The 23,426-nt window shown below is 33.2% G+C and overlaps 2 protein-coding genes and 1 long non-coding RNA gene across 6 annotated transcripts; all 3 read right to left on the bottom strand.

The window, feature by feature from the left end:
* Positions 1 to 993: 993 nt before the first annotated feature.
* Positions 994 to 5,551, bottom strand: LOC137811491 (uncharacterized). 2 transcript variants are annotated; one of them, XR_011081091.2, is made up of 2 exons: positions 5,496 to 5,551; positions 994 to 1,399 (listed from the first exon to the last, which is right to left on the bottom strand). It is a non-coding gene; the product is annotated as an uncharacterized LOC137811491 (long non-coding RNA). The 2 variants fall into 2 exon arrangements; XR_011081092.2 differs by lacking the exon at positions 994 to 1,399 and adding an exon at positions 1,628 to 2,037.
* Positions 5,552 to 5,974: 423 nt separating this feature from the next.
* On the bottom strand, positions 5,975 to 17,392 carry ALB1 (ALBINA 1). Of its 3 annotated transcripts, none has more exons than XR_011081090.1 (15): positions 17,029 to 17,392; positions 16,409 to 16,587; positions 15,779 to 15,863; positions 15,333 to 15,649; positions 14,746 to 14,869; positions 12,801 to 12,893; positions 11,624 to 11,719; positions 10,212 to 10,346; positions 9,366 to 9,566; positions 8,960 to 9,115; positions 8,390 to 8,497; positions 7,801 to 7,935; positions 6,625 to 7,364; positions 6,260 to 6,380; positions 5,975 to 6,165 (listed from the first exon to the last, which is right to left on the bottom strand). XR_011081090.1 is itself a non-coding variant. In XM_068613272.1 (15 exons), exons 1-15 carry the CDS (start codon positions 17,275 to 17,277, stop codon positions 6,080 to 6,082), a joined length of 2,241 nt encoding a protein of 746 aa, XP_068469373.1. In that variant the 5' UTR covers positions 17,278 to 17,392; the 3' UTR covers positions 5,975 to 6,079. The 3 variants fall into 3 exon arrangements, 2 of the variants coding, with proteins under 2 accessions (XP_068469373.1, XP_090154728.1); XM_068613272.1 differs by having other exon boundaries at positions 7,209 to 7,364; XM_090298602.1 differs by having other exon boundaries at positions 7,209 to 7,364; positions 15,333 to 15,696; positions 17,029 to 17,339.
* A 3,249-nt stretch (positions 17,393 to 20,641) lies between these two features.
* LOC137811489 (scarecrow-like protein 3) lies at positions 20,642 to 23,124 on the bottom strand. Its single transcript, XM_068613271.2, has one exon. The coding sequence runs from the start codon at positions 22,581 to 22,583 to the stop codon at positions 21,156 to 21,158; it is 1,428 nt and encodes a 475-aa protein (XP_068469372.1). The 5' UTR covers positions 22,584 to 23,124; the 3' UTR covers positions 20,642 to 21,155.
* Between the last annotated feature and the right edge of the window lie 302 nt (positions 23,125 to 23,426).

Genomic DNA, 23,426 nt, shown 5'->3' with positions numbered 1-23,426 from the left:
AAGGTAGATAATATAATCAATGATAAAACTTCGAGAGTCGGGACATTCAACCCAATTAGAATTGTTTTTACAATTTATCTGAGACCGAATATCCCATATCAAGTCCCTTTTGTCTTCTCTCTCTTCAGTTCTTCAATTGTCCTTTCAGGTATGTCCGTGAGGGTGGGGTACCTGCAGAGACACTTCAACGCTCAAGTCAGCTGAAGTGTATCTGATTATCTAGTTCAGAGTTGAAACACTCATTACCTTTTACCATGGGGTGCCCTCTTATTTATACTTTTTCTATTGGGCTTTGTGTTGTGTAAAAATTAGTGTAGGCCAAATGATCTCTTAGTCATGCTTTATCTCTTTTAATCAAGCTTAATCTATTTAATATGTGAATGAATGTGATACTTGATTTGGCCGAAAGGTTGTGCTACCGCATAAGGTGATTGGCCTTTTGGCTTCTCCGTTCTTGGCAAAACAAGAATCATGATGACTTTCTATGGCAAGTGCACCGCCGTGTCAGAAGAAATAATTTGTCCCTAAGGACGAATATTGATCCCACAAGGAACAATGAATTATCAAGTACAATAATCGCTAAATATAAAACAGAACAATTAAAAGTGTGTTGAGAATGGTTGTGTTGGCGATGATCAATAAAAAAATAGACAAAGAACTGGTTGCTTCAAGTTAGAAAAATAGGGATTAGGTTTCATCTATCTCACTCTTATGTATTTTGATTAGCATGTTAACATTATGTTCTTTTATTGAAATTGATGTTCGTATAAAATTCTTAAGAATGTTCCCTAAATATCGATCCCTCGCATAATTATAAGAACAACTTAGAATCAAGCTCATACGTTAATAGCAATTAACATTTCAAGTTTATTCCTAGTACTCAAATATGTTAAGTATTGTTGTTTAAGTCAGAACCTTAAAAATATTTCCCAGTCAAATTTAAGATCCTCAAACATGTCACAAATATTTAAAAGCAAAACAACAATATCAATATTCAATCAAGAACATAATATTATATCATAATTAAATATCACATCAATACATAAGGGTTTGAATAAATTACTTTCAATCCCAAAGGGTAGAATTAGCCACGCATTCTAACACCTTCCATTCTCCCAATTGGTTACAATTCACTCAATGGTGGTTTCCTCTCAATCTGACACACTAGGATTGTGCCTATAGCCCCCTATTTAACTTAATTTGCTAGGGTTAGGTGACTTCTTGCGTTGCACTTTGGGCTTGTTTATAAAATTATAAAATTAGCCCAATTAATCTAACGCATTCTCGTTGCTGAGTTTGACCTTTTTTTTCTATAGTTTGTGCGCTCTGAGCCTTCTAGCTTTCTCCTTTTAACATATATCATTTTTCTTTAGTCCAAATTCCATTCTTTCCTAAAAACCTGCAATTAATACCAAATTTGGGAATAAAATGCTAAAGATCATAAAAAATACAAAAAAATAATATAAATTCATAAATTAGGGATTATTTTATATGTAAATTAGCAATTAATACTCATAAGTGTCTATATTTTAATATGAAATGTTACGGAAATTAGACATGTGTCAAAAATCACTGAAGGAGATAGTTGTTGTTTTGCTGTCAAATTAAGATGATTCCAGCGTAGACCTTTTTAACGCTAGAAAGATGATAGTATAATTGTGGTCAGATGACCCCAAGTCGTCTCCCAACGAATCCAATAGTAAAATTAGTAAACCAGTGTTTGGAATCTATTTGTAAACAATAAAAGTTAGCAATAACAATAAAGATTAAAAAGGGTTAAGATTGTTGTGCAGAAAATATAAAAAAATATTAAAACAACAAATAAAAAGCGGTTGATCCCCAAGTTCTTTCACCATTGAATTCTTCACATGTTCTTTAAAGACTAGTCCTTTCTCAATCCTCCAATAGAGCTAAACCAGAATGAACATGCACCAATCGTATTCAACTGAAGCTCACCAGTAAAGCATGTGGCCACTAGTATAATCAATACCACTTTGTTCCATGGGTATACTCTATGGGAATGCTTATCTCCCCTCTCTTGAATCATGCGCCCAAGAAATTAATTAGAACAATACAAACTAACTAAGAAACCAAAGTTTAAGATAAGGAAGACTCTCAATCATGCGCTCAAGTACAACCTCTCACAAAAACTAGTTTTCCAGGAGATTAGAATATTAAAATAAATGCTATAGAGAATTAAAAAACAAAACTTCTATGGACCAAAACCTCAAAACTCAATGGGAAATTACAAAGGAATCAACCAAAAAGTTTTAACCTTCCATGTGGAGGAAAAACAAAAGAACTACAAAGAAGAAAAGAAACTAAGAAAATCCTATGAAATTCCCCTCCTTCTCCTTGATGCTTATGTCCTTTTATAGGTTTTTCTGCTCCAAGGATCTTGGGAAAATATTGTAGTTTAGATTTTGTTAACCGTTCCCAACTTTCCATAATTCTTTATTTTGCAGAAGATTTGCTTCCAATTTTGTTTCTGAGATATTGTAGTTTTTATTTCCTTCTTCTCCTTAGATTTTGTTTTCTATTTTGATTCAAAGAAGCAAATTGGACTTTTGCATATTTGATCCATTCACAAAGGTAGACACTTCCTTCAAACCATTTACTCTAAAAACACAAAATTAACAAAAATAATAATTAAGGCTCAAATAAACCAAATTATATGAATATTAATTAAAACAATGGATTTATTTCTTATTATAGTCCAATAATCTATGATTAAAGTTTTTGAGTGTGAATAAATATATGCTCATCAGAAGGCATTGAATTGAACATCACTGTTTGCAACAAGAAAAAGACATTTCCAAGTGTTTGTTCAAGATATTGTAAGATTTAAAGAGAAACTTAGTGGTGTGTTGTGATGGGAGCAACAAAAAACTCGCTTAGATGATGGATGCCAAGAGTAATATGAGGATGCGTATTTGTAAGATAAGTGAGTCTTCCAATATGTCTTCGGTAAGAAGAGGAATCGGTAAAAGGTTCGCTAGTTGTGGAAGAAATGCAAATGGGAAAGTTCATGAGTGTTAAAATAGGTGTGAAAGCAAACATGTCGGTGTCATTAAGAAGATCCAAGGTATATTTACGTTAACATAAATGGATTCCTTTATTGATCCTTGCAACCTCAAGAACGAGAAAGTATGTTAGATCTCTTAAATTATTTATTTTGAAGGTTTCATAAAACATTTTAGTAATGTTAGTTATTTGTGTTGTTACGAATAAGAATGTCATCTACATATGTTGTTGAGCTGAAATTAGTGATCTTTAAAAATACGGATATGTATAACCTAGTAAAAAAAAAACTAGAGAGTTTATCCACATTTGAAAATAATGATTTGACAATTTTTTAGTATAATATAATAATGGTAACATTTGAATTAACAAGTAATAGTTTGATAAATATTAAATGAGTAGTTGTATGGATAATATCAATTGTCATATATCACCACTCTATTCTGTTTTTGTTTGATGTTGTGAATTCATTAATGACTTCATTCATTTCAACAATATTTGTGGAAAATGAAAACAAGTGGAAAAGAAAAACTTATTATTATCTTAACCATTTCCCACTACAACTTTATATAGATTTGTCACTAAATTTGGCAAAATGTTGTGTGGAAGGTTTAAAAAGTTAAATGAAGGTGAAAAATTTTCAGGGATCTAGATTTATACGTTGTATTATTTGTGAGTAATATTCCATACAAAAAAAATAAATTTGAAGTGAAAAAAAAAAATCAATTTAGAATATTTCCAATGCGCACATACATAGTTGGATTCTAACTCCAAAGCCCTGTGAATGTGATTATGTAGGAAAAGGACATTTAAAGCAACAAATAAGAAAAAGTATTTGTTGTTGTTTCTAATGTCATGTCCTTTGCCAAATAATATGCTTTCGAAGTTGTTTACAAAAGTGATGAGAACGAATCGGTCTCTCAGCATAATTAATATAAACAAATAAGAGGCCATAAAATATTATTAGTCAATAACAGGTTTTAGATTATTTGTAAAGCATGTTAAGGTGTGATTGAGTCTTTTTCTGGATCCTATATGCGGGCCTATGACACCAAAGATTAAATCAGAAGTAAATAGGAGAGACATCAAATAAGCACGTTTAATTTTTAACTCTCACACACAAGGTGATTTGATGATTTGATTGTATTCGGACAAACTTGACCATCCGAGTAAGTATTCCCGTTATTGTTAAAAACGGAATGAATATAACACTAGAAGCTAGAAGAAGCCATTTTTGGGGGGAATCCTATAAGAAGAATGATTGCCTAAAATAAAGGTGGATAAGTTAAGAGTATGGACGCCCAATAAAATTTGATGAGTCATTTTAACATTAATAGGCAATTGCTTCCTGCACTCAATCAATTTTGACTCGCACTCAACAAAAATTTTAAAATCCCATTCTACCCTTTTTCACATATTTGCTTACGGATTTCAATATCCAGAAGTCATTTTTATACATTCTGGATTTTGAAATCCGGAAGGTTATTTTCATATTTCATTTAAGCTTCTGGATGGTCATATCCGGAAGTGAGTTATGAGTTCCGGATTTTTGTATCCGGAATGGTGTACTGTAAATGGTGCTGAGGATTGAGATCCAGAACTCATTTATGTTTGCGTACGGATCTTAATATCCGGAAGGTTATTTATGCTGTTCAAATAAGCTTCCGGATAGTGAAATCCGGAAGTCACATACTAGTTCTGGATTTGTATATCCGGAACTTTGTAATTTGACTTACGGATATAAATATCTGAAAGGCAAAAATTAAAAATTATTAAGGGTAAAATGGACATTTCATGTGAGTGTGTTGGGTGGAGGTTTGAATTGATATGGTGCAGGGAGAATCAGCCTCATAATTTATGGACAAACAAACTATGTCACAATAGTGATACCGATACCAAGTACAAAGTTTATACACGACAACTTTAAAGGCAAATAAAATATGCTCTTTGGGATACAATACAGATTTTCATAAAGCTAACTTGTGTTTAACTAATTATTATCTATCATAATTGTTATTAGTTATTATGTTAAACAATTAATAATGTTTAGAAATTTTATCTTATTCATTCTCATAAGATTTATTTTGATGTTAGTTAACAAGAAGGGACACATCTATGGATTCTTCTTTTTTTAAGGCTAATAAGGCGAGTGGTTTGAGCAAAAATTCATATCTTCTATTTAGTTATAAAAACTTTTAACTTTAAGTTACTAAAACAATATATTTACATCAATTACCACCTCCATTCATTTATTCATTAAGATGTAAACAAAATACTTTATTGTAAAATTTATTCATACCTTAAATTTACTTAATAATATAATCTATGAATACTTGAGTATAAAATAATCTGTGGATTAGCTATTATGTGACTAATAAATATCTTAGAATTCTTCTATTTAGAGTTTTCTTCATGCACTGCAAACAAAAAAACTACTTATATAAGTTCTGATAACATTAAAATAAACTGTTTACCCGTATATGGAGCTTTTTCAACACTTGTCCATCTCGGAAATTCTTACTAAAATGACCTTTGAAAAGTAAAAATTGAGCGATGTGAAGTAGTCTCAAGTATATAAAAAAAACTACTTGGAACATTTCCCCCATAAAAGAGAATTTGTAATTTAAGATTTTTAATGATTTTTTATACTTTTTAAATGAGCCAGTACCATGCCTGGTTAATTTAGCAGATTTTTAAAAATCTAATTTAAGAATATGCTTATTTTGATTAATTTTATTTTTTCATTTTGTTGAAATACATATTTAAAGATAACTTTATCCAAATGCATTTTCATATTCACCGTTGCCTCTTCTCAACTAGACACTAGATACAGCTAGACTCTAAATCCTAATGCTATCAATAACCAAGAAAAATCTTATTCAAAAATTAAAAAAATAAGATTGAATTTAGAACGTTTCAGACGTGAGAAATTTACACTCGTTAACACTTATAATTGGGAAACAAAATAATGGAACTAGCTATTATCATAAACAGTTGCATGATTTACATTAACATTTATGACAAAAGGGTGAAGGAAGTGCTTAATTCTTACAAGGTTTCATGAACTTTTGAAAGCTGTTAAAGCTTCCTTTGTTGCCATTGAGATAACAGCGTCTGAAGCATTTGGCAGATAATAATACTTCCCTGCAGTATAAAGTTATTTTATGAATATAAACTTTTCTTCCTATTGCAGAAACTAAAATACATCGACTCAGTAGTAAAATTGTAGCACACAAACCTTGGGCAACTCTAGCAATCTCCTTGGCGAAACCCGTTGAGACAAACTTATTCTCAGTGTCGATCACAAGCAAAGACATTCCTGCCTTATATATCTTCCCAGCCACCTCAAGAATTTCATCCTTTATTCAAACAAAGTTAACAGTTAGTTCATAATTGGACAATTCATACATAGAGGTTTCAAAAGGTCACGGGAGTAAATGCTTACTGAAATAACAAATAATGTTTTGCCTTAAAATGAGAGATGAGGAAATCTCATGTTATGTTACAAAGCCTCCCCATGTTCATTGCAAAAATGGTGAAAATATATAATGAAAGTTCAGAGAACGATGTAAACTAACTTTATATTAGCAGAAAGAGCATTACTTGAACTTAATATAGTTGGCTTCTTCACTGCAATGGATAACATGTTCTAAATTTTTGCTGTCAGAAAATGGCTTCCATGTGCCATTGGGATTGGTCATGATGATACCCACATGCCTGATCCTTAATGAGGATGCAGGTTCATTCTAATGACCCCTCCCCTGCTACCTCTTCTTTCCTTGAGCCCAAATGCTTAAGCCTCATGGATCCAACTCCTCACCAACCCCACCATTGGCGAATCCAGAAAATTTCCTCAGTGGGACCAAACATAATTTATAACATTTTCGCAAATAAAATATCACAAGGTTTTACAAAGTGCATATTTCATGAAAAAGAAATATAAAATAATTTAGTTTGAATATCATATTATTATGTTTGAGCTTTACCAATTGTAATATGAGGGCAAAATATAAATTTTAATGCGGACATACTTCTTTTTCATGTAAAAATATCATGTGGGGACAATACAAAGCATAATGTGCACCCGCCCATGCCCACCACACTCAAAAAATGATAAAACAGAATATGACAGTTAAGGTTTGTCATTTGAAAGTAAGTACGAGTCCAATTACAAAGCTTAATCATACCTTCAATTCTTGGGCTGAAGGTTTTGATGCATCAGCTGCAGCTTCAGGGTCAGTAGACCTTTTCAACGATATATTGGCTCTGCCATCAGTGATTGCAACAATCATTATACGTCCAACGTCACCACTTTTCTCCGCATTTAATCCAACCCTAACAGCCTAAATATTTTCATAAATAAGAATTAATAAACTTTAAAAAAAAACTTAGTTAAAACCAATTAAAATGTGATCCAAGAGTCAATTATATTTATGGACAAAGTCCTTCTGACACATGAAAGATGAAACAAGCATCAGGAGGAATTTTATATGAAATTATATAAAGAATTCTCTATAAGAAAATACTGCTCCACCAATGATCAAAACTGACATTATCCATCTCTCTTCTGCTTTAAGTCTATGGACAATGTCATTTTCATATCACTGGAAACCCCTTTTTGCTAAGAAATGTCAACAGTTGGAAATCATTTAAAACATTGAGAACAGTTTTCGAGTAATATATATCAAAGTTCATGGTTCTATAATTTTGACAGTGGTAAAACCTCTGTTCGTTCAAAACTTTGAATATAATAAAATTGATATGAAAAAATCTTCATACCGTTGTTAGACCATGAGCAAGTGGGGACCCTCCACCACATGGAAGCCTCTCAAGACGTTTCCTTGCCATTGCAATTGATCTAGAAGGTGGCAGGAGAACTTCAGCTGCATCTCCACGGAATGGAATTATAGACACCTATTTAACAAGAACAATAATTATTTGGAAAAAGATTATTTAGACGGCATCATAAAAATGAGTCGTGCTTTCTGTTTACTCCAGCATATTATCAATTAAAACTTTTGTATGTTTTAGACTGCATGTGATAAATGACCTCAGAAAATCAAATTTATTGTTCCATCTAACAGTGATTCTGGTTCAAGGATTTGCAATGGAACCAATATGCAAATCATGGTGGTATCTGTAACCACAGCTATGCACAGGTTAAACACTGAACAAGTACCACCGCATGCATTAGTTCTTTCATTAGGTGAGTATGCCTTTACTTTCAAACTACTAGTTCTGTCTTCAGTATGAGAATTCATTTGTTAAAACTACAGGGTGGATTGGTATATGTAATTTCTGAAAATAATATTGATTCCTTTATCATAAATAAATTCATAGATGCTAAAAATTTAAATGACCTAAGCACCTGATCCCTGCTTGTATAACTCTCAGCCAAAAGCTTCAGTGCTGCACCTTTTGCATTCTGCATCCTGTTCAATGCCATGCTTCCACTTGCATCAACCACAAATATCACCTGTGGCGATAATTAAGATTCTTTAAAAGAATATGCATAAAAGCTTACCACAAACAAGTTCAATATTTCTTTAATAACTGCTTTCATAGCAAACATCACAGCAGAGACCTTTGTGATTTAAATTATATTGTCAGACAAAAGCTTTTGATATCAAATCAATTCCTCTGGCTGAGTAAAGATACAAAAATAAAATTGACATTTATATCCTATGAGAAAAATCAGAATGCTTTAATTTCTAATAATCATATTGACGGTAAGAACTTTAATTAGCATGATTTTAGTTCCTGATAAAGGACTAAAACCACACCTTTTTTAGTAAATGTAGGGACTAGAAATGTATTAAATTTTTATAGGACTAAAACCAACATTTTGAAGAAACAAAAAACATATTTTTATCCTTCTTTATATTTAGATTTCAAATTAATTATTGTGAATAGAGGTCCTGAATGAGAAGACATGTACCAATGCTCCTGCTTTTCGTGCCATTCTCTTAGCCCTCATGTCAGTTTTCTCCACAAATACTTTTCTACTGCTTCCAGAGTCTTTTGCCCTTCGCAATTTTTGATAAGGTGCAGCAGCTCTAAGGGTTGCATCAACAGCTAACCTCTTTACAGGGCCCTGCAAGCAGTAACAGCATTTGTTGGGGGAAAAAGCATATACGAAACAATACCAATGGCAATTAAAGATTACTAGTTAATGAGTTTCACAACAGTTGAATTTGAATGCAATGATAAAAATGCAAGTGCATACACAGATGAAAACATTCCAGTGAACAGTGTTTATCAAAATACCAGAGAAACTTTCAACAGCATATTTGATGCTATCTATTTCAATTCTAGGACAAACAAATGGAGTTGGAAGTACCAACCTTCGGAAGCATTGGCTTGATGTATCGACCTCTATCCTCTGAAAATATAACATTTTTTGCCCTGCCAGCCTTCCCTCGGCGCCTCTGTGCTTGTTGGGCAAAGAAAAGTAGTTTTTCATCTACCAAGCCCCCTTCAGCATCAAAAATAAACTCTTCGGGTAATTGTTCTTGCTGCTGTTCATTCTCTTCATCCTTGTCATCCTGAATTTTACAAATACAAGAAGGTGGACGTTAAAACTTAATAGTATCAAGAACATTACTCTTGAATTTAGGTTGAACCTAATTGAACCCCATTAGCTAGCTCATAAAGTGAGAATTGTCGATTCACTAATAAGCTTTACTCCAGCTTGGTATATAGTTGATGTAAGATCTTAACACGCTCCCTCACATTCAGAATGGACATCTGGATCACAGAGACTGTGGGACTTAATTTTTTTGACATGGCACTAAGAAAGTTGTGGGGCTAGGATTGATAAAGGAAAGCCGGGCTAAGTACATTCTCTGTGCAGTTGAGGGTAACCCAATATCAAATCTATGATAGGTAATGCACCATCTTGATTCAGGTTGAGTTTAATTTAACCTCAAAAAGTTAACTCGTGAAGGGGAGATTGCCCAAGCCTTTATAAGCTCTACTTTGGCCACATCTTTAATCAATATGGGATCCATAATTTCGTTCATGAAATCTTATGCAAATAAGTCCATATACAAACATTCATTTTAAAGGAAAGGAAATCACAAGGTCTCCACTTGACTATAATATTCTCCAGTAAATGGACCAAAATCTATACTTTCAAAAAAGGGATTGTCTTAAAAAAATATTTAACTTAAACAAAGGTTTAACTCAACCTCTTGCTCTTCCTCTTCATTCTGTTCTTCGCCTGATTCTTGATTTTGTGGAGGAGGCGGAGGAGGAGGAGGCTGATTTTGTTGATCTGGTGGGCTTTCGGTAACAACTGACCGGGGCAGAATGACCAACTCCACCTGTATCGGAGAATGTATGATAAACAATTTATTGGATAGATTATTATTTTTAAAAAGTAAAAAATAATAGTTTCTGCTGATTATTTTACAAGATGTACCTAAGCCCAATTCATTACTAGTATAAATGCATATATAAAGAGAGTATGAAGATGATCAAGTTAGGATATAACGATCAGCTTTCATAAAACTTCTCTCTTACACACAGAGCATTAAAGCTAAGTTCTAAAGCTAGGATAAAATACTAACCTTCAGCATCTCCTTCAAAAATAATGAAAAACTACGGAAATTATGTCAGAAGATTGATTTATTTTCCTTAGTCCTTTTCGTGGGGAATTGCAGACCATATTGTTAGATCATTTTTTGAAATCACACAATCTGGGGAACAACCAATCTGTTCAGTCAACTTCATTGTCTAGTTTCACTCTTTATACCATTACACACTTAATACTCAAATCCCACTTCCCCTTGTTTTCAATACAAAAAAAAATGAATTATCCCAACTACCAAGAAGGATGCTACCTGGTGTCAAAGACCTGTTAGAAATATCAGCCAAAGATGCTCTGATTCTTGTAGTTGATAATTTTAGAGTAGCATTAAGTTCTTTCAAAACTTCCTCATCATGGTTTCACTTCATAGGATCAAAAAATAAGCTTGACAACAGAAAGCCCAAGGTAAATAATATAAACAAATCCTCAGTGGGCTAACACTCCTGTGCCAAAGCATCAGCGTGTCATTTTAAAACATTAATCTTAGTGAAGTCAAACTATGCTCCTTTTGGAATTGTAAATCAAGGAAATTCTTTTGTAAACTTTTCTTATCATAGGGGCATGATTGTCCTCAACAATTAGCAGGAAATATCTAGCCACAAATCATATTTAATTGAAACAAATTAATAAATGAGTGAAATTTAATTTATGTGTTCTATAAATGTACGAAAAAAATTATGTCAAAGCAATAAGAAACCGTGGTAATTATGACTTTGAAAGTAGTTATGTTAACACTGTTAGTGCATGGACACTTTTTCTTAATAAACAAGTGGCTGCTTTTATATTTTAAGTGCAAAATTGAGGCTAGAAATTGACCCTAATTGATAAGGGGTATAGGTATCCTCACAAAAAGGAAAGGTGGTGGAGAAAACCCCATAATTCAAATTCAAATTCAAACTAACAACTTAATTGGTTCTGCTCCTAGAGAAGGCTATAAGAACTGTAAAGCCAATAGACCAAGGTGTAACTGATGTACCAAAATCTTGTATTCAATTTTCAAGGGAAGCTTACAGCTTTTTTTAGGTCATCCACATAAACTTTTTCACGTCCCTCCAGAGCAGCTAAGCACTTTGCAACACGGGCAGCAAATAGCTCAGCTCTATGTCCCTGTTGTTCATAACAAGTATTCAGAATATCAATCAACATGACAATGATTTCCAAACTGGCTTGATCTCCAAACTACGGCAATGAGTGATACACATAACAAATTAATTGTTCATTTTTTTTCTCTTGAATAGAGTATTTGTAGAATGGAACAGTGTCATGTCACAATGTTTTAAACATCTGTTTTAACTGTCCATGGTATCACCAATTCAAAATTTTGAAATTATACATTGACCTACTAGGTCTTTTATACAGCAGCCTAGTTCTTCCTCTCTCTTTCTCTTCCCTCTGGCAAGTATAATTTACGTGCCCAATGTTATCATGCATATATGACATTAAATATACTCATGAATTGATGCCAAAACAATAAAACAGTTTAAGGGAAGGGCGGACTTTATTATGGGATAATAAAGACTTGTTATTTAATAACCTCAACTCAGCAATCAGTATAGTGAAGGGGAACACAAAAAAAACACAGAATGTTTCTCTTAAAATGATATCCTTAATTGGCCCCGGGCATCATACAAAAAAAATTCTTATGCTCCCATAATTTAAACTGAATTGATCACCAAAAAACAGCCAGTAAAACCTTCAAAATTAATATGAGATTATGAAAAAAATCATATGTTGCAAGCTACAATAGGAAGCATATAGAGAGAGAACTTTTATTATGAGTGAGTAGAGCGAATCACGGCTATTCAGTTAAATCATTAAAGATTAAAAGAGAAAGCCGTGTGACTTTTTTAAGAGCTCACGTGATCATTAACTTTTAGTCCTAACCAGTCATGTATGGTCGTATTGTACAGTCCAGATTAACTACTATCATTCTTTCATAATGTTTGTCCCATTCACTTGGATGATTTGAAGCTTCACAAAATAATTAATAATTTAATATTAATATAGCAAAACCTTGGAAGCATGTTTATAAATTAACAGAAGAATGAAGCAATCAGGAACTGATTTACATAATAGCACAGTAGAATCAACTGCTTCAGAATGGATGTAACCGAATATCTCTCATGTACACCAATGTACCATACAAAAAGGTTTTGTCCAAGCTTAGAAAGAATTGCAGAAAATTTACCTGGCAACCACCTCGTAAAGCTTCAATGACCAGGTATTTTAATTGTTCACTGCTAATAGTGACATCTTTTAGATACTCTCTGGCCAATATGATCTGCATTAGGAAAATATTAAGCAAAGTCAATTAAACAAAGAAAATAAATTATAATAGCAAAGGGAGTGGAGACTATACCAACATACATTATGAAATCAACAATGTAGTCATTGGGCGTACAATATCTCATGTGAGACTCAATTTATAACCATAGATTTTTTATGCATTCCCCATACGGGGATTTACTTACTTTGCTACCTCTTACTTAACATTAGGGTGTCTTTTGGAGCATAGAAGCCCTTTGTTTAGAATGTTGACTAGTGATGAATGGAAGAATTCTCATTTTGCAAATACAAGGGATGGAAGTTCAATTGAAGATGTGTTTTTGTATACAGAATGTTGCATTTCCTAGAATGCAAGTACTTATAATGGTAGATTATTATGTGAAAGTGAAACCAGCTATTGGCTTCACGTACAAGGGAATGGATCGGATTAAAGAAAAGATACAAAAAGAGTTTAATGATGACAAGAAAATGTACTTTACTAATCTTCCAATTGAAATTTCATATTTAGATTTTACCTTTTGGAATGAACTGAAACTAGACACTAATTCAATTTATTTTTCTTTGTCTTGGACTTGGTATTTGATAATTTGGTAATTCGTTTAGGCAAATTAGACTTAAGTAATTAGGTATTTAAGTTGCTTTTTTTGTCACGTGAGTTATGATTTGGTTGACATGCTTTCTTTGTCATGGTTTATGATGAACTTAAGTTTTATCAAGTATTTTAAAGTGTGACGTTGTGACTGAATTTTTTTTAATTAATTACTCATAAGAGTATATATCTCATAATTATGGAGGAGTAGGATCTACAATTATATTACAATCCCACGATTTATGATTTTGTGAGTCCCTAATGATCCCAGCCATAATCTTGATTTTGACTTCCTTGCCCATAGGTAGTAGCTGTCTATCATAAGCCCCATTCATTTTATGCAAATCATGTAATGAATGTGAACCTATCTGTCATGTTTACAATCTTACAGGATAAGTTCCTTTTATACAAACAAAAAGAACCCAACAGAGTTTTGCTTCCTAGGTCAGTAGATTACAACCTCATGCACATGGACGTATGTGGATGGTAGGCATAACATAAAAATTGGATAGGCTCTAATATTGTACTAGAAATAGATCAGATCTAACTAAATCTCTAGCTCAAAAGGATGGAGAATTACACAAGCCTTATAAGAAGTATTGACCATATTACCCAACTAGGTAAGAAGATCCTGAAGTTTGCAGGAGTGAACATTCAGAGCATGAAATTTGTAAGGTTAGACATTTACAAGTGGTCCAACATCAAGACTTGATAAGCTAGCAAAATGAAGGAGAACTGTCCAAGCCTTATAAGGAGTACTATCGGGACATTAATAGCCTACGTGAGACATCATAACAAATAATTTCTTTACTATTCATTTTCAAGTTAGTAGATCAAAATTAAAAAGGTGCATGTTAGGATGAATAAGAATGATTACAGGGGAAGAGAAATTGGATGGGTCAGTTTCTGCTAGAAGAAAACTAGGCTCAGTTCAAGTCATTGATAACTGAATTAACAGTTAGTTAGTTAGTTAGAGATACCAACTGAATTAAGAGAGGGAGAAATGACAACGAACAAATAGTAGGATGAATATAATAGATAGGTTTGGATTTGGAGTAGAGGTTGGGAGGAAAGAAAGGACTTGGATTTCCTGGGGTTGATAGAGATGCCTAATTGTAACTCCAGTTTTTCCATTTCCTAGGGTTTAGGGTTTTTCCATTCAGATTCAAGGAGATTAATATTCAGACAAATTTCTAGTCTTTCTTATTTGTTCTTCACCTTTCTGATCAAGTTTTTATTATTTCCCTGGTAAACATACCTGGGTTTTTGCATTGTCGGTTTCCTCTTCAACCATCTCAAATACTTGGCGAGTGTTCTCCTGAAACTCTGTAGCAATTCCAACAGCTGCAACACGGTTTTCAAAACTCATTGGAAGATCTGCACTGCAGAAGGGCGCATAGTTAGAAATAAGAGAGGTGATCAAAATTTTGACAATTCATTCCATTGAATATGTATTGAGTCAGGGTTTTATTACCCACTTGGTCTTTTTTTTATTCATAAAAATTTAAAAAGCTTTTTAACGAGTCTTCTTTACCATGTCAGATGCCAGAAATAGAGAGAACCGGGGGGGAAAGATCATGGAGCAAAGCGGGGGCAGGAAACTGAGGCAGAAAACACTAAGAATTTCATCATTTGAGGAGGGACTTCAGTGTGTACAGAGGGTAACAGATACAGATGACGGTTTCATGACATTTTCAATCAAACTCTAAAAGTTGTTTATTTGGTATTTAACTAGGTTAAAAAATTCCCTACTTCATTAAATGTTTTATCCAAGTCTCCCTATCCCCATAGTCAACATCCTTTGAGAACCCCGTGGAAACCTAAAAAAGTTTATTACAGCAGTACCTTAAATTAACCGCAATGCGATCTAGCAAATGTTCACGAACAGCACCCTCGTCTGGGTTATAGGTGGCAATTAGAAGGGGCCTGCAAGGGTGCTTGAAGCTGATCCCCTCTCTTTCAACAGTATTTACTCCTTCAGTCAATACATTAAGGAGCAAATTACTGATACTCTCATCCAAAAGATTAATTTCATCAACATACAAAACACCTCTATGAGCTTCTGCAAGTAAGCCCGGCTGGAAAACAGTTGTGCCTGTTTTCACGGATTCCTCAACATCAACCGATCCAATCAGTCTGTCCTCCGTTACTCCAAGAGGAATCTAATGTATAAATGAACATGTGATTTTTTTCAATAGAAAAATAATTTCTGCAGGGACAGTAAAAAGAAAATGAACCTTGGGTGGCTGAACAAAATAAAATATATGCAAAGCTTACTTGGTGAACAGTACCTGAACAAAGGGAGACTTGACAATACGAGTTTTAATACTTCCAGCAGAATCGTATTCCAGGCATTCTGTAAGACCGTCTTCCCACCTGCAAACATTGAACCTCTCCATTTAAATTAAAAATAATGAAACAAAGGAAAGACAAGATCAAAGATATTTTTTATGTCAAAGACTCAAGGATAAAAGCAAAAAAGAGGACCAGCGAAATTGCTTCATCCTGACCAGAAAGATGTTATGTCAATCAGGGTTACCAAGATCGATTTAATAACTCTTCACCACAAAAGAGAGCAAAGCAATGTTTCATGTGGATTTACTATAGGGTGAATTGGCATATCTAAAAGATGACGCGCAAATTTAGCAAGTCGATATACAATAAGAAAAATAACAGCGTTACAACATTATCAATTTTGAATGACCAAATCATGTTCCACTAAAACAGTACAAACAAAATCACGCCACAAGATTACAGTGGTGATGTGCCCCTCCTTTAAGATCATATCTACTTACATGACATAAAAAACAATGTCACCTATTCATATTGGTTTTGTCTTGGTGCGTTAGAATAGTCAAGTTTTTTTAATTCTCAAAGCTTGTAAACTTTTTCTTACAAGTGGAAGAAACAAGTGACCTTACTCTTCTGGGCAAGATGGATCTGCATTGGCTATGGAACCCACTACTACTTCAATAGGAGGCAGTACTGCATGCAATCCACGTGCCATTACAGTTTTCGCAGTTCCCCGCTTTCCTGATATGGCAATTCCTCCAATCCCAGGGTCAGTTGCCCCAAGTAGAAGAGCAGTTTTTATAGCATCCTGAAGAACAACTGGAACTAGTAAGACTCATCCTTCAATACAAGACCAAAATTGATTTGCATTTGCATATTTAGTCATTAACTATTAAATTGTGTTGTAAATAGAGCTACCTATCCACCAATTTTCTCTCCTCTTCAATCATTTCTTGAAATAAAAAACAAAATTCCACGAACTGCCTGTGCAACAAACTACCTATAATCCATTTTCAATATCCCGCGCACTCACGTTAAATTTTCCTCTACGTAAAACATTATATTATACCTTTTCACACGCTTTCGTAACAAATTAATCTTCACAAGGAACATATGTAAATCAGATTACATTTAGAATACAATGTCACATTGAATAAGCTCAGGAAAACATATCTAACTACTATTTCCAACGAGAAAGGAACACTGCACGCAAAATATTTGAATGAAAGAAGCAGAGATTAGAAATTACTTGGCCTACAACAGCAGCGAGGGGGAAATATTGTCTCCCGTAATTTGTGTTGTTCTTCTCAGAGGTAACCGGAGCTCCATTTTCAGATTCAGCGCGAATAATTGGAAGACGTTTTCGAATGCGTTTGGTTCGATAGGAAGTGCAGAGAGAGTGAGAGGTTTTGGATCGGAATGCAGCAAAGAGAGAGTGAGATTGAAGATTAGGAAGATTAGCGACGGTTGAAGCTGTGTATGCCAGAGCGAAACCCATTTCAGAGACTCTCCCTCATCAAATCACTTCCAACTTTCTTATTCAATCTTATCCCTTCCTCTTCTTCTGCTTTCTCTATCATTATTTTTATTGTAATAACAATTAGCCTAAACTCATGCTCTTCTTGTGTATCTACATTTTTATTAAAATAATATAATTTTAAAAATATATAAAATAAATATATTTACAGAAAAATCATTAAATAAAAATTAATTGTAGAGAAAAAATAATTAGTTACTATATAACTAAAATAAAGATTATTTTATAAATTAAAAAATTATTAATATTTAAAGTAGTTTTTATTAATAATAAATATTTATAAAATGGTTTCTAAATTTTTATCTAAATTAACTATTAATATTTTAATTTTTAAATTAGTCTATATAAGACGAATAGAAACTAATTTAAAATATAAAATAACAAGTAATTAAAATATTGATAGTTAATGATTAAATACTAATTTAAAAATTATTTTATAAATTTTTATTAATAATAGAAATCACTTTAAATACTAATAATTTTTTAGTTTCTAGTATCCAATTTAGTAATTATAATGACTAAATATCTTTGGTCTAATTATTATTTAGTCAGTAGTAATATTTTTAAGAAAAAAAAGTTATGCAGGTACTGTGAAGTATAAATGGAAATTATTTGAATTTAGTAAAAAGTAAAATAATTATTGTACCTGAGTGGAGAGATGGGGCCCAGGCACGGTCGGTTGACGTGGTGTAATTGCTGACGTGTTGATCTTCTTCTCCTCTGGTCGATTGTCCTTTCTTGCTGTCTCCTTTGGTCGGTCGTCCCTTCGTGCTATCAACTTCGGTCGGGCGGGGGAGGGTACCTGCGAAGGCACTCCGACGCTCAAGTAAGTATGAGATTCTAAGCGCAGTTTCGTAAGTGAATGAAAACGTACCTTTCTCTGGCTTGAGCACAGTATTTATAGGATTGCCTAATGGGCTTTCTATCCCTTGGGCTCAGGGTGGTTATGGATATGTCTTGTCAGTCGTGCTCCGGAATACCCGGGGAACATATCTTCTCTAAACGCATATTCCTTATTCTTCGGAGGTGTATCTTAACCACCTTAGCTTGTCACATAAATGCCCTTACATTTATTGTGTATACGGCCGGTCGGCCACGTGCGTTCGTTTCCATTTAGTGTATAAGGCCGGTCGGCCACGTGCGTTCGTCCGGTGCCTACCAGTACAATTATATTAAAAATGACACTAAAAAAAATATAATATAAGGTAAAAATAAAAAGCAATTATCAAAAATAAAATTGTAATAAAGTAGGTAAAAAATATCATAAAAAAATAATTTTTATCCGTGGTTACCATTATACAATAAAGACTCTTCATTCAATCTTTTATCACCACATTGTATTATACATAATTTATTTTACAAAATTAAAAAATCAATTAACAAAAATAAGTTAGTTAGAAAGGTTAAAAGAGTTTATATGTATACACACACTTATCAAGAATGGGGCTCACGTGTCTTTGGAGATTTTGTCTCTTTCCCTATGAAACAGTCAGAAATGGTTTGGCACGTGAGTACAAATGAAAATGAAACTTCTTCTATTAGGTTTCAGTTCTACTAATAAAACTTACTCAATGTGGATATCAAAATGATTAGTTAAATAGTAATTATGAACCCGAAGAAAAATTAATAGTGATTAGAACATTTTAGGAAATAAGTATAAAATTATAGTTTTTAATTGAAAGTTAAGATTGAGGTTATATAAAGTAGCATCTATTTGGGTATATTTAACAAAACTATTAATATAAGACAAAATACATTATAAATTATTATATAGATAGTTTGATTGATTTTAATAAATTTTTAAATATTTTAATAAACAAATAAAGTCACTTTTTTATATGAAATTGACCTTCTTTATTTTGATTCTTTGTGTAAACAAAAAAATGAAATGGATAAAAATCATAACTCCTAAAAGGGGAGTAGAAAAAAAAATCAAGAGAAAAAAAGGTATCATTGTTTATAGATAACTCAGGTTTGATATCTTCACTTTCTTAGGAAGATATATCTGTTAATTCCTATAAATGCTTTCACATATTGATGTGGTTAAAGTGTAAATTGATTTATGACCATACTAAGTAAGTAATATATGAAAGTTTTGGGTCATCTTATAGATAAATTATAGGCTTTCAATATTTGTTTTTGATGTGTAAGTTAAAAAGTAAAAAAAACAAAAGTATTTTAATACGTAACGCAGATGAGTATGGATAAGATTCTTGATAAATTCACAATTATATAAAGACAAAAAAAATCTTTTAAATGTTTTTCACTTTCACAACATGATCATTTATGTTGTATTGTAAATTTTATTTTATAAATCAGTTTTATGAAGTTGAATTAGATTTAAAATTCACTTTTTAATATGGTATCAAAATCAACTTTACTCACTTTATAAGTCGATTTGATGGAGTTGGATTAAACTTAAATTTCACTTCTTAATAAGATATCAAAATCATTTAAAGTCTCTGAATTTTTTTTTATATAACTATTTTATTCCTTCTACTACTTTTACAACATGTTGTCTCTAAGTTCATGATCTTTATATATTGTCTCCAATAAACTTCCATTTTAATATATTTATTTATTTTGTCACCAATAATGATTGAGCTTAACCAATTAATTTCTATAAAATATTTTTATTACATATAATTCCTATTCATTGAAGTGTGAGTAATGAAATCTAATGAATCATGAAAATCTACCAATCTCTGCAGCAATGATATATTGATGGTAGGAACGAAAATTAAAATAACTATATTTCTAAATCTTAACAAAGAAAAGAAAATCAAACATAAAATATTACAAAGATGGGAACATGCCTGATTGAAACATGATGTTATTAATTATGAGAGTGAAACATTTCCGTATTTTTTCATGTTTTAAATTAAACATGACTTATTTAAGACTTTATAAATTAATCTTAAAATCCTAACATATAAAAGTTTGAGTTAAAGATGATATATAAGTTCATATACTTAATTATAATTTTCTATTTTAAAACCCCAGCAAGTAGTTCATAAAGTTATTTAAAGCTTTCACAGTGAAACCATTGAGAGAATTTGAAGATGATGGTATGAGATGATTTAAAATATTTTTCAGAGTAAACCTCCCAATGCCTCAAAAAATGGCAAACATGAGGGCCATCTTTCTCTTTTTCCCTGTCTTGTTCTTTTTTCTGTTTCAGTGAACGGTTACCATCTGATCACATAATGCAGAAATTGTCGAAAGAGACTCTTGTGTCTGGAGCTATGGGATTTGCTAAATGGGGGAATGAGAATCAACTAAAGTCTGAAATTTGAAAAATCAAAACTTATGCTAAACATGCAAATTGAAAAGGGAAAAAAACTTGAACAAAAATTTGTTCTAAAAATGAACTGATATTAGGTCTTACACAACAGATGCAGAGAGGTTACAGTATAGGGATTAGTGAAGAACAAGATGAACATAGCACTAACAATGGAATTGATGTGAGAATAAAGAACATCTGATCTTATGATCTATGCACAATTCTTGCTCAGGTCCTTCCGAAGTTCTGGTGGGGTCTTGTCTTGAATTGAATGCTAGATGAATTGTCTCTTGTGTTCTTGTCATGCTAATTGGGTTGTATTAGGAATGGTAGACACAACTAGAGATATTTGTTTCACCCATTTCTCTCTTTTGAGAGTTTAGTATCTCTAAATTGATCTTCATTACTGGTCATCATCATATATTGGTAAAACTCTTTCATACAATTAGAAACAAAGAAAAGAAAAGAAAAACTTATATAAGAGAGACTCTATCCATCACTACATCACTATTTCTTCTTCTTCTTCTTCTTCTTTATGATGCTTGAAGAATCTATCTTACCTCCTTGATCTCCAAGCTGTCACAGAAAACAAGGTACGGTCCTGCCAGTAAATCACTGCACAACCATTTTCCTCCCTCATCCTATAACCATTACAACCATAGTTCTCCAAGAACCTCATTGCCTGAGTCACACCTTGAGAGCTAAAAGGCACATTTGCAAAGCCAGATAAATCAAGTCTCTGGATCCACTTATCCATCTTTTCATGCCTTTCCCTTCTTTCAGCTCCCTCACAAGCTACTATGTTCTTGATTTCCTCACCCAAAAGCATCTTCTCAATCTTGATTCTGTCCAAGGATGCTCTGGAGACAGTGCATTCCAAACAATCAAACAATGCAGCATAAGAGTTCAGAGATTCTAGCAGCCTGTCCATCAGGTTTGAACTGTTGTGATTGAAGTCTTGCTCGGTTACAACCATGATCTTTGGTGATAACCCCCACAAGGCATTCAGAAAGCTCTCCGATTTCATTGAGGCAGATGAAGACCCGGGTGAGGATGAAGCTGAAGCTGAGGCTGAATCTGGACTTGGGCTATAGCCATGAACCATGTCCTTTTCAGCCAAATCACCCCGTGTGTTTGGGTTCATCTGCAGGATTTTCTGCAGTTGAATTGCATTTGAATTGTTTGAAGATCTTCTTCTGGAGGCATCATCATCCAAGGCCAAAAGGGAGTGTAACTGCAGAATGGAACTAATTGCAAGTGCCTCCCCAGTTTTCACCCGAAGTTTGTCAAAATCAAGATTTTCTATCTTGCTGACAACAGGGTTGAACTGGAATGCAATGTCCAACTTTTCTGCCTCTTCAGTGAGTTTATGAGCCATCTGATCCAGAACCTCTTTCTGGTGATGCACCCCAGTGATTCTCAAATGAGGAGAACCTTCAGGGCGTGCACTCAGAACACGAAGGAGAGCAATCCACTGTGCTGGCCCAGTGGCACTGAGATCAATTACATGCACCATTTTCTCCCCTTCCATGGCCTCAACAATAGCCTGATTTGTGAGAATATATGACATCTTCAAGAACGGGAAAAGCTCAAAAAAGAGCTTCTGAACAAGAATTTCATCAGACACCATGGCTATTCTGGTGGAATTGAGTGCCCTGTGGAGGCCAGGCCATGTTTTGAGGATCCGATCAGCGAGTGCTTGGGTGAAATATGCAGCAACTCGCTGTATGGTATCCCCATCAGGAGAAGCAAGCTGAGAAATCTGCTCAAGCAACATGTTTGCATTTTCAAGGCTACCATTAGCTACATGATTTGCACAACCGATCAACAAATGGATCAAATACAAACCCCTTTCCTCAGATTTCAGTTCTCTAAGCCAGGGATAGGGAGATCCTATGCCAGGTGAAAGAGACATCATGGAAAAAAACTGAAGGGGTGAAGAAGTTACAGAAGATGACCCTTCTTCTTGAAACACAGATTCCATGAAACCAACCACAAAAATCTTATATAGACCTTGAGATAACAAAAGAAAAGGTGGTAAAAAGGGTAATAATTATCAACACCCCACAACACTTTACAATGCTAGATATCAGAAGGGAAGGTAAAGGGACTTTTTTCCACGAATTTCAGGAAGCGGTGATGTAAAAACGAGAGAATCGTACCAAAACCACATTTTCGGAACCCAACAAGGAAAAGTGAAACCGTTGATGGGTTATGCAATTGAAGAAGAAACAAAAAGAAGCCCCCTTAAAATGCCGAAGCTTGGTGGTGTGAACACTCCGAAAAAGCAGAAGCGTGATGAATGAGGTTGTGGTTGGAGCGACGCAGCAGCAGCAGCAGGGGTTTGGAAGAGTGGTTCATGGGAAGAGAAGAGAAGAGAAGGTTGTGTGGAGAATGCGTGAAGGGGTTCTCTTGTCTTTATTGTTTTCTTGTCCTTCACTCGTTAGTGGAGTGAGGAACTGGTGAGAGTCTTGGTTCGGTTGTTTCTGTCTTTATCTTCCCAAAACTTTGATTTCTCTCTCCACACACCTATGTAGAAATATGGAGATATAACTATATTTTAGATATTATATATATCTAAAATAAAATATAAGATTTATATATTATATATTTTTAATTATATAAATTAATAATAAAGATTTATATGTATAAATATGTTTCAGTTTTTTTTATAATAAAAATATTTTTTTTATAAAAAAATATTATTTCATTATTTTTTAATTATAATAAAAATTATACAATAAATTTGAGTTTTTAAAAAATTAATGTATTTATATTTTTTTAAATTATGTTAGAGTCATGTTAGAATGGTTAGAAATTCAATAAA

Source organism: Phaseolus vulgaris, chromosome 2 (assembly GCF_051622355.1).
Source record: "Phaseolus vulgaris cultivar YP4 chromosome 2, ASM5162235v1, whole genome shotgun sequence".
NCBI lineage: Eukaryota > Viridiplantae > Streptophyta > Magnoliopsida > Fabales > Fabaceae > Phaseolus > Phaseolus vulgaris.
The sequence above is the reverse complement of the archived record's forward strand: the minus strand, read 5'-3'. Positions and strand labels throughout refer to the sequence as shown.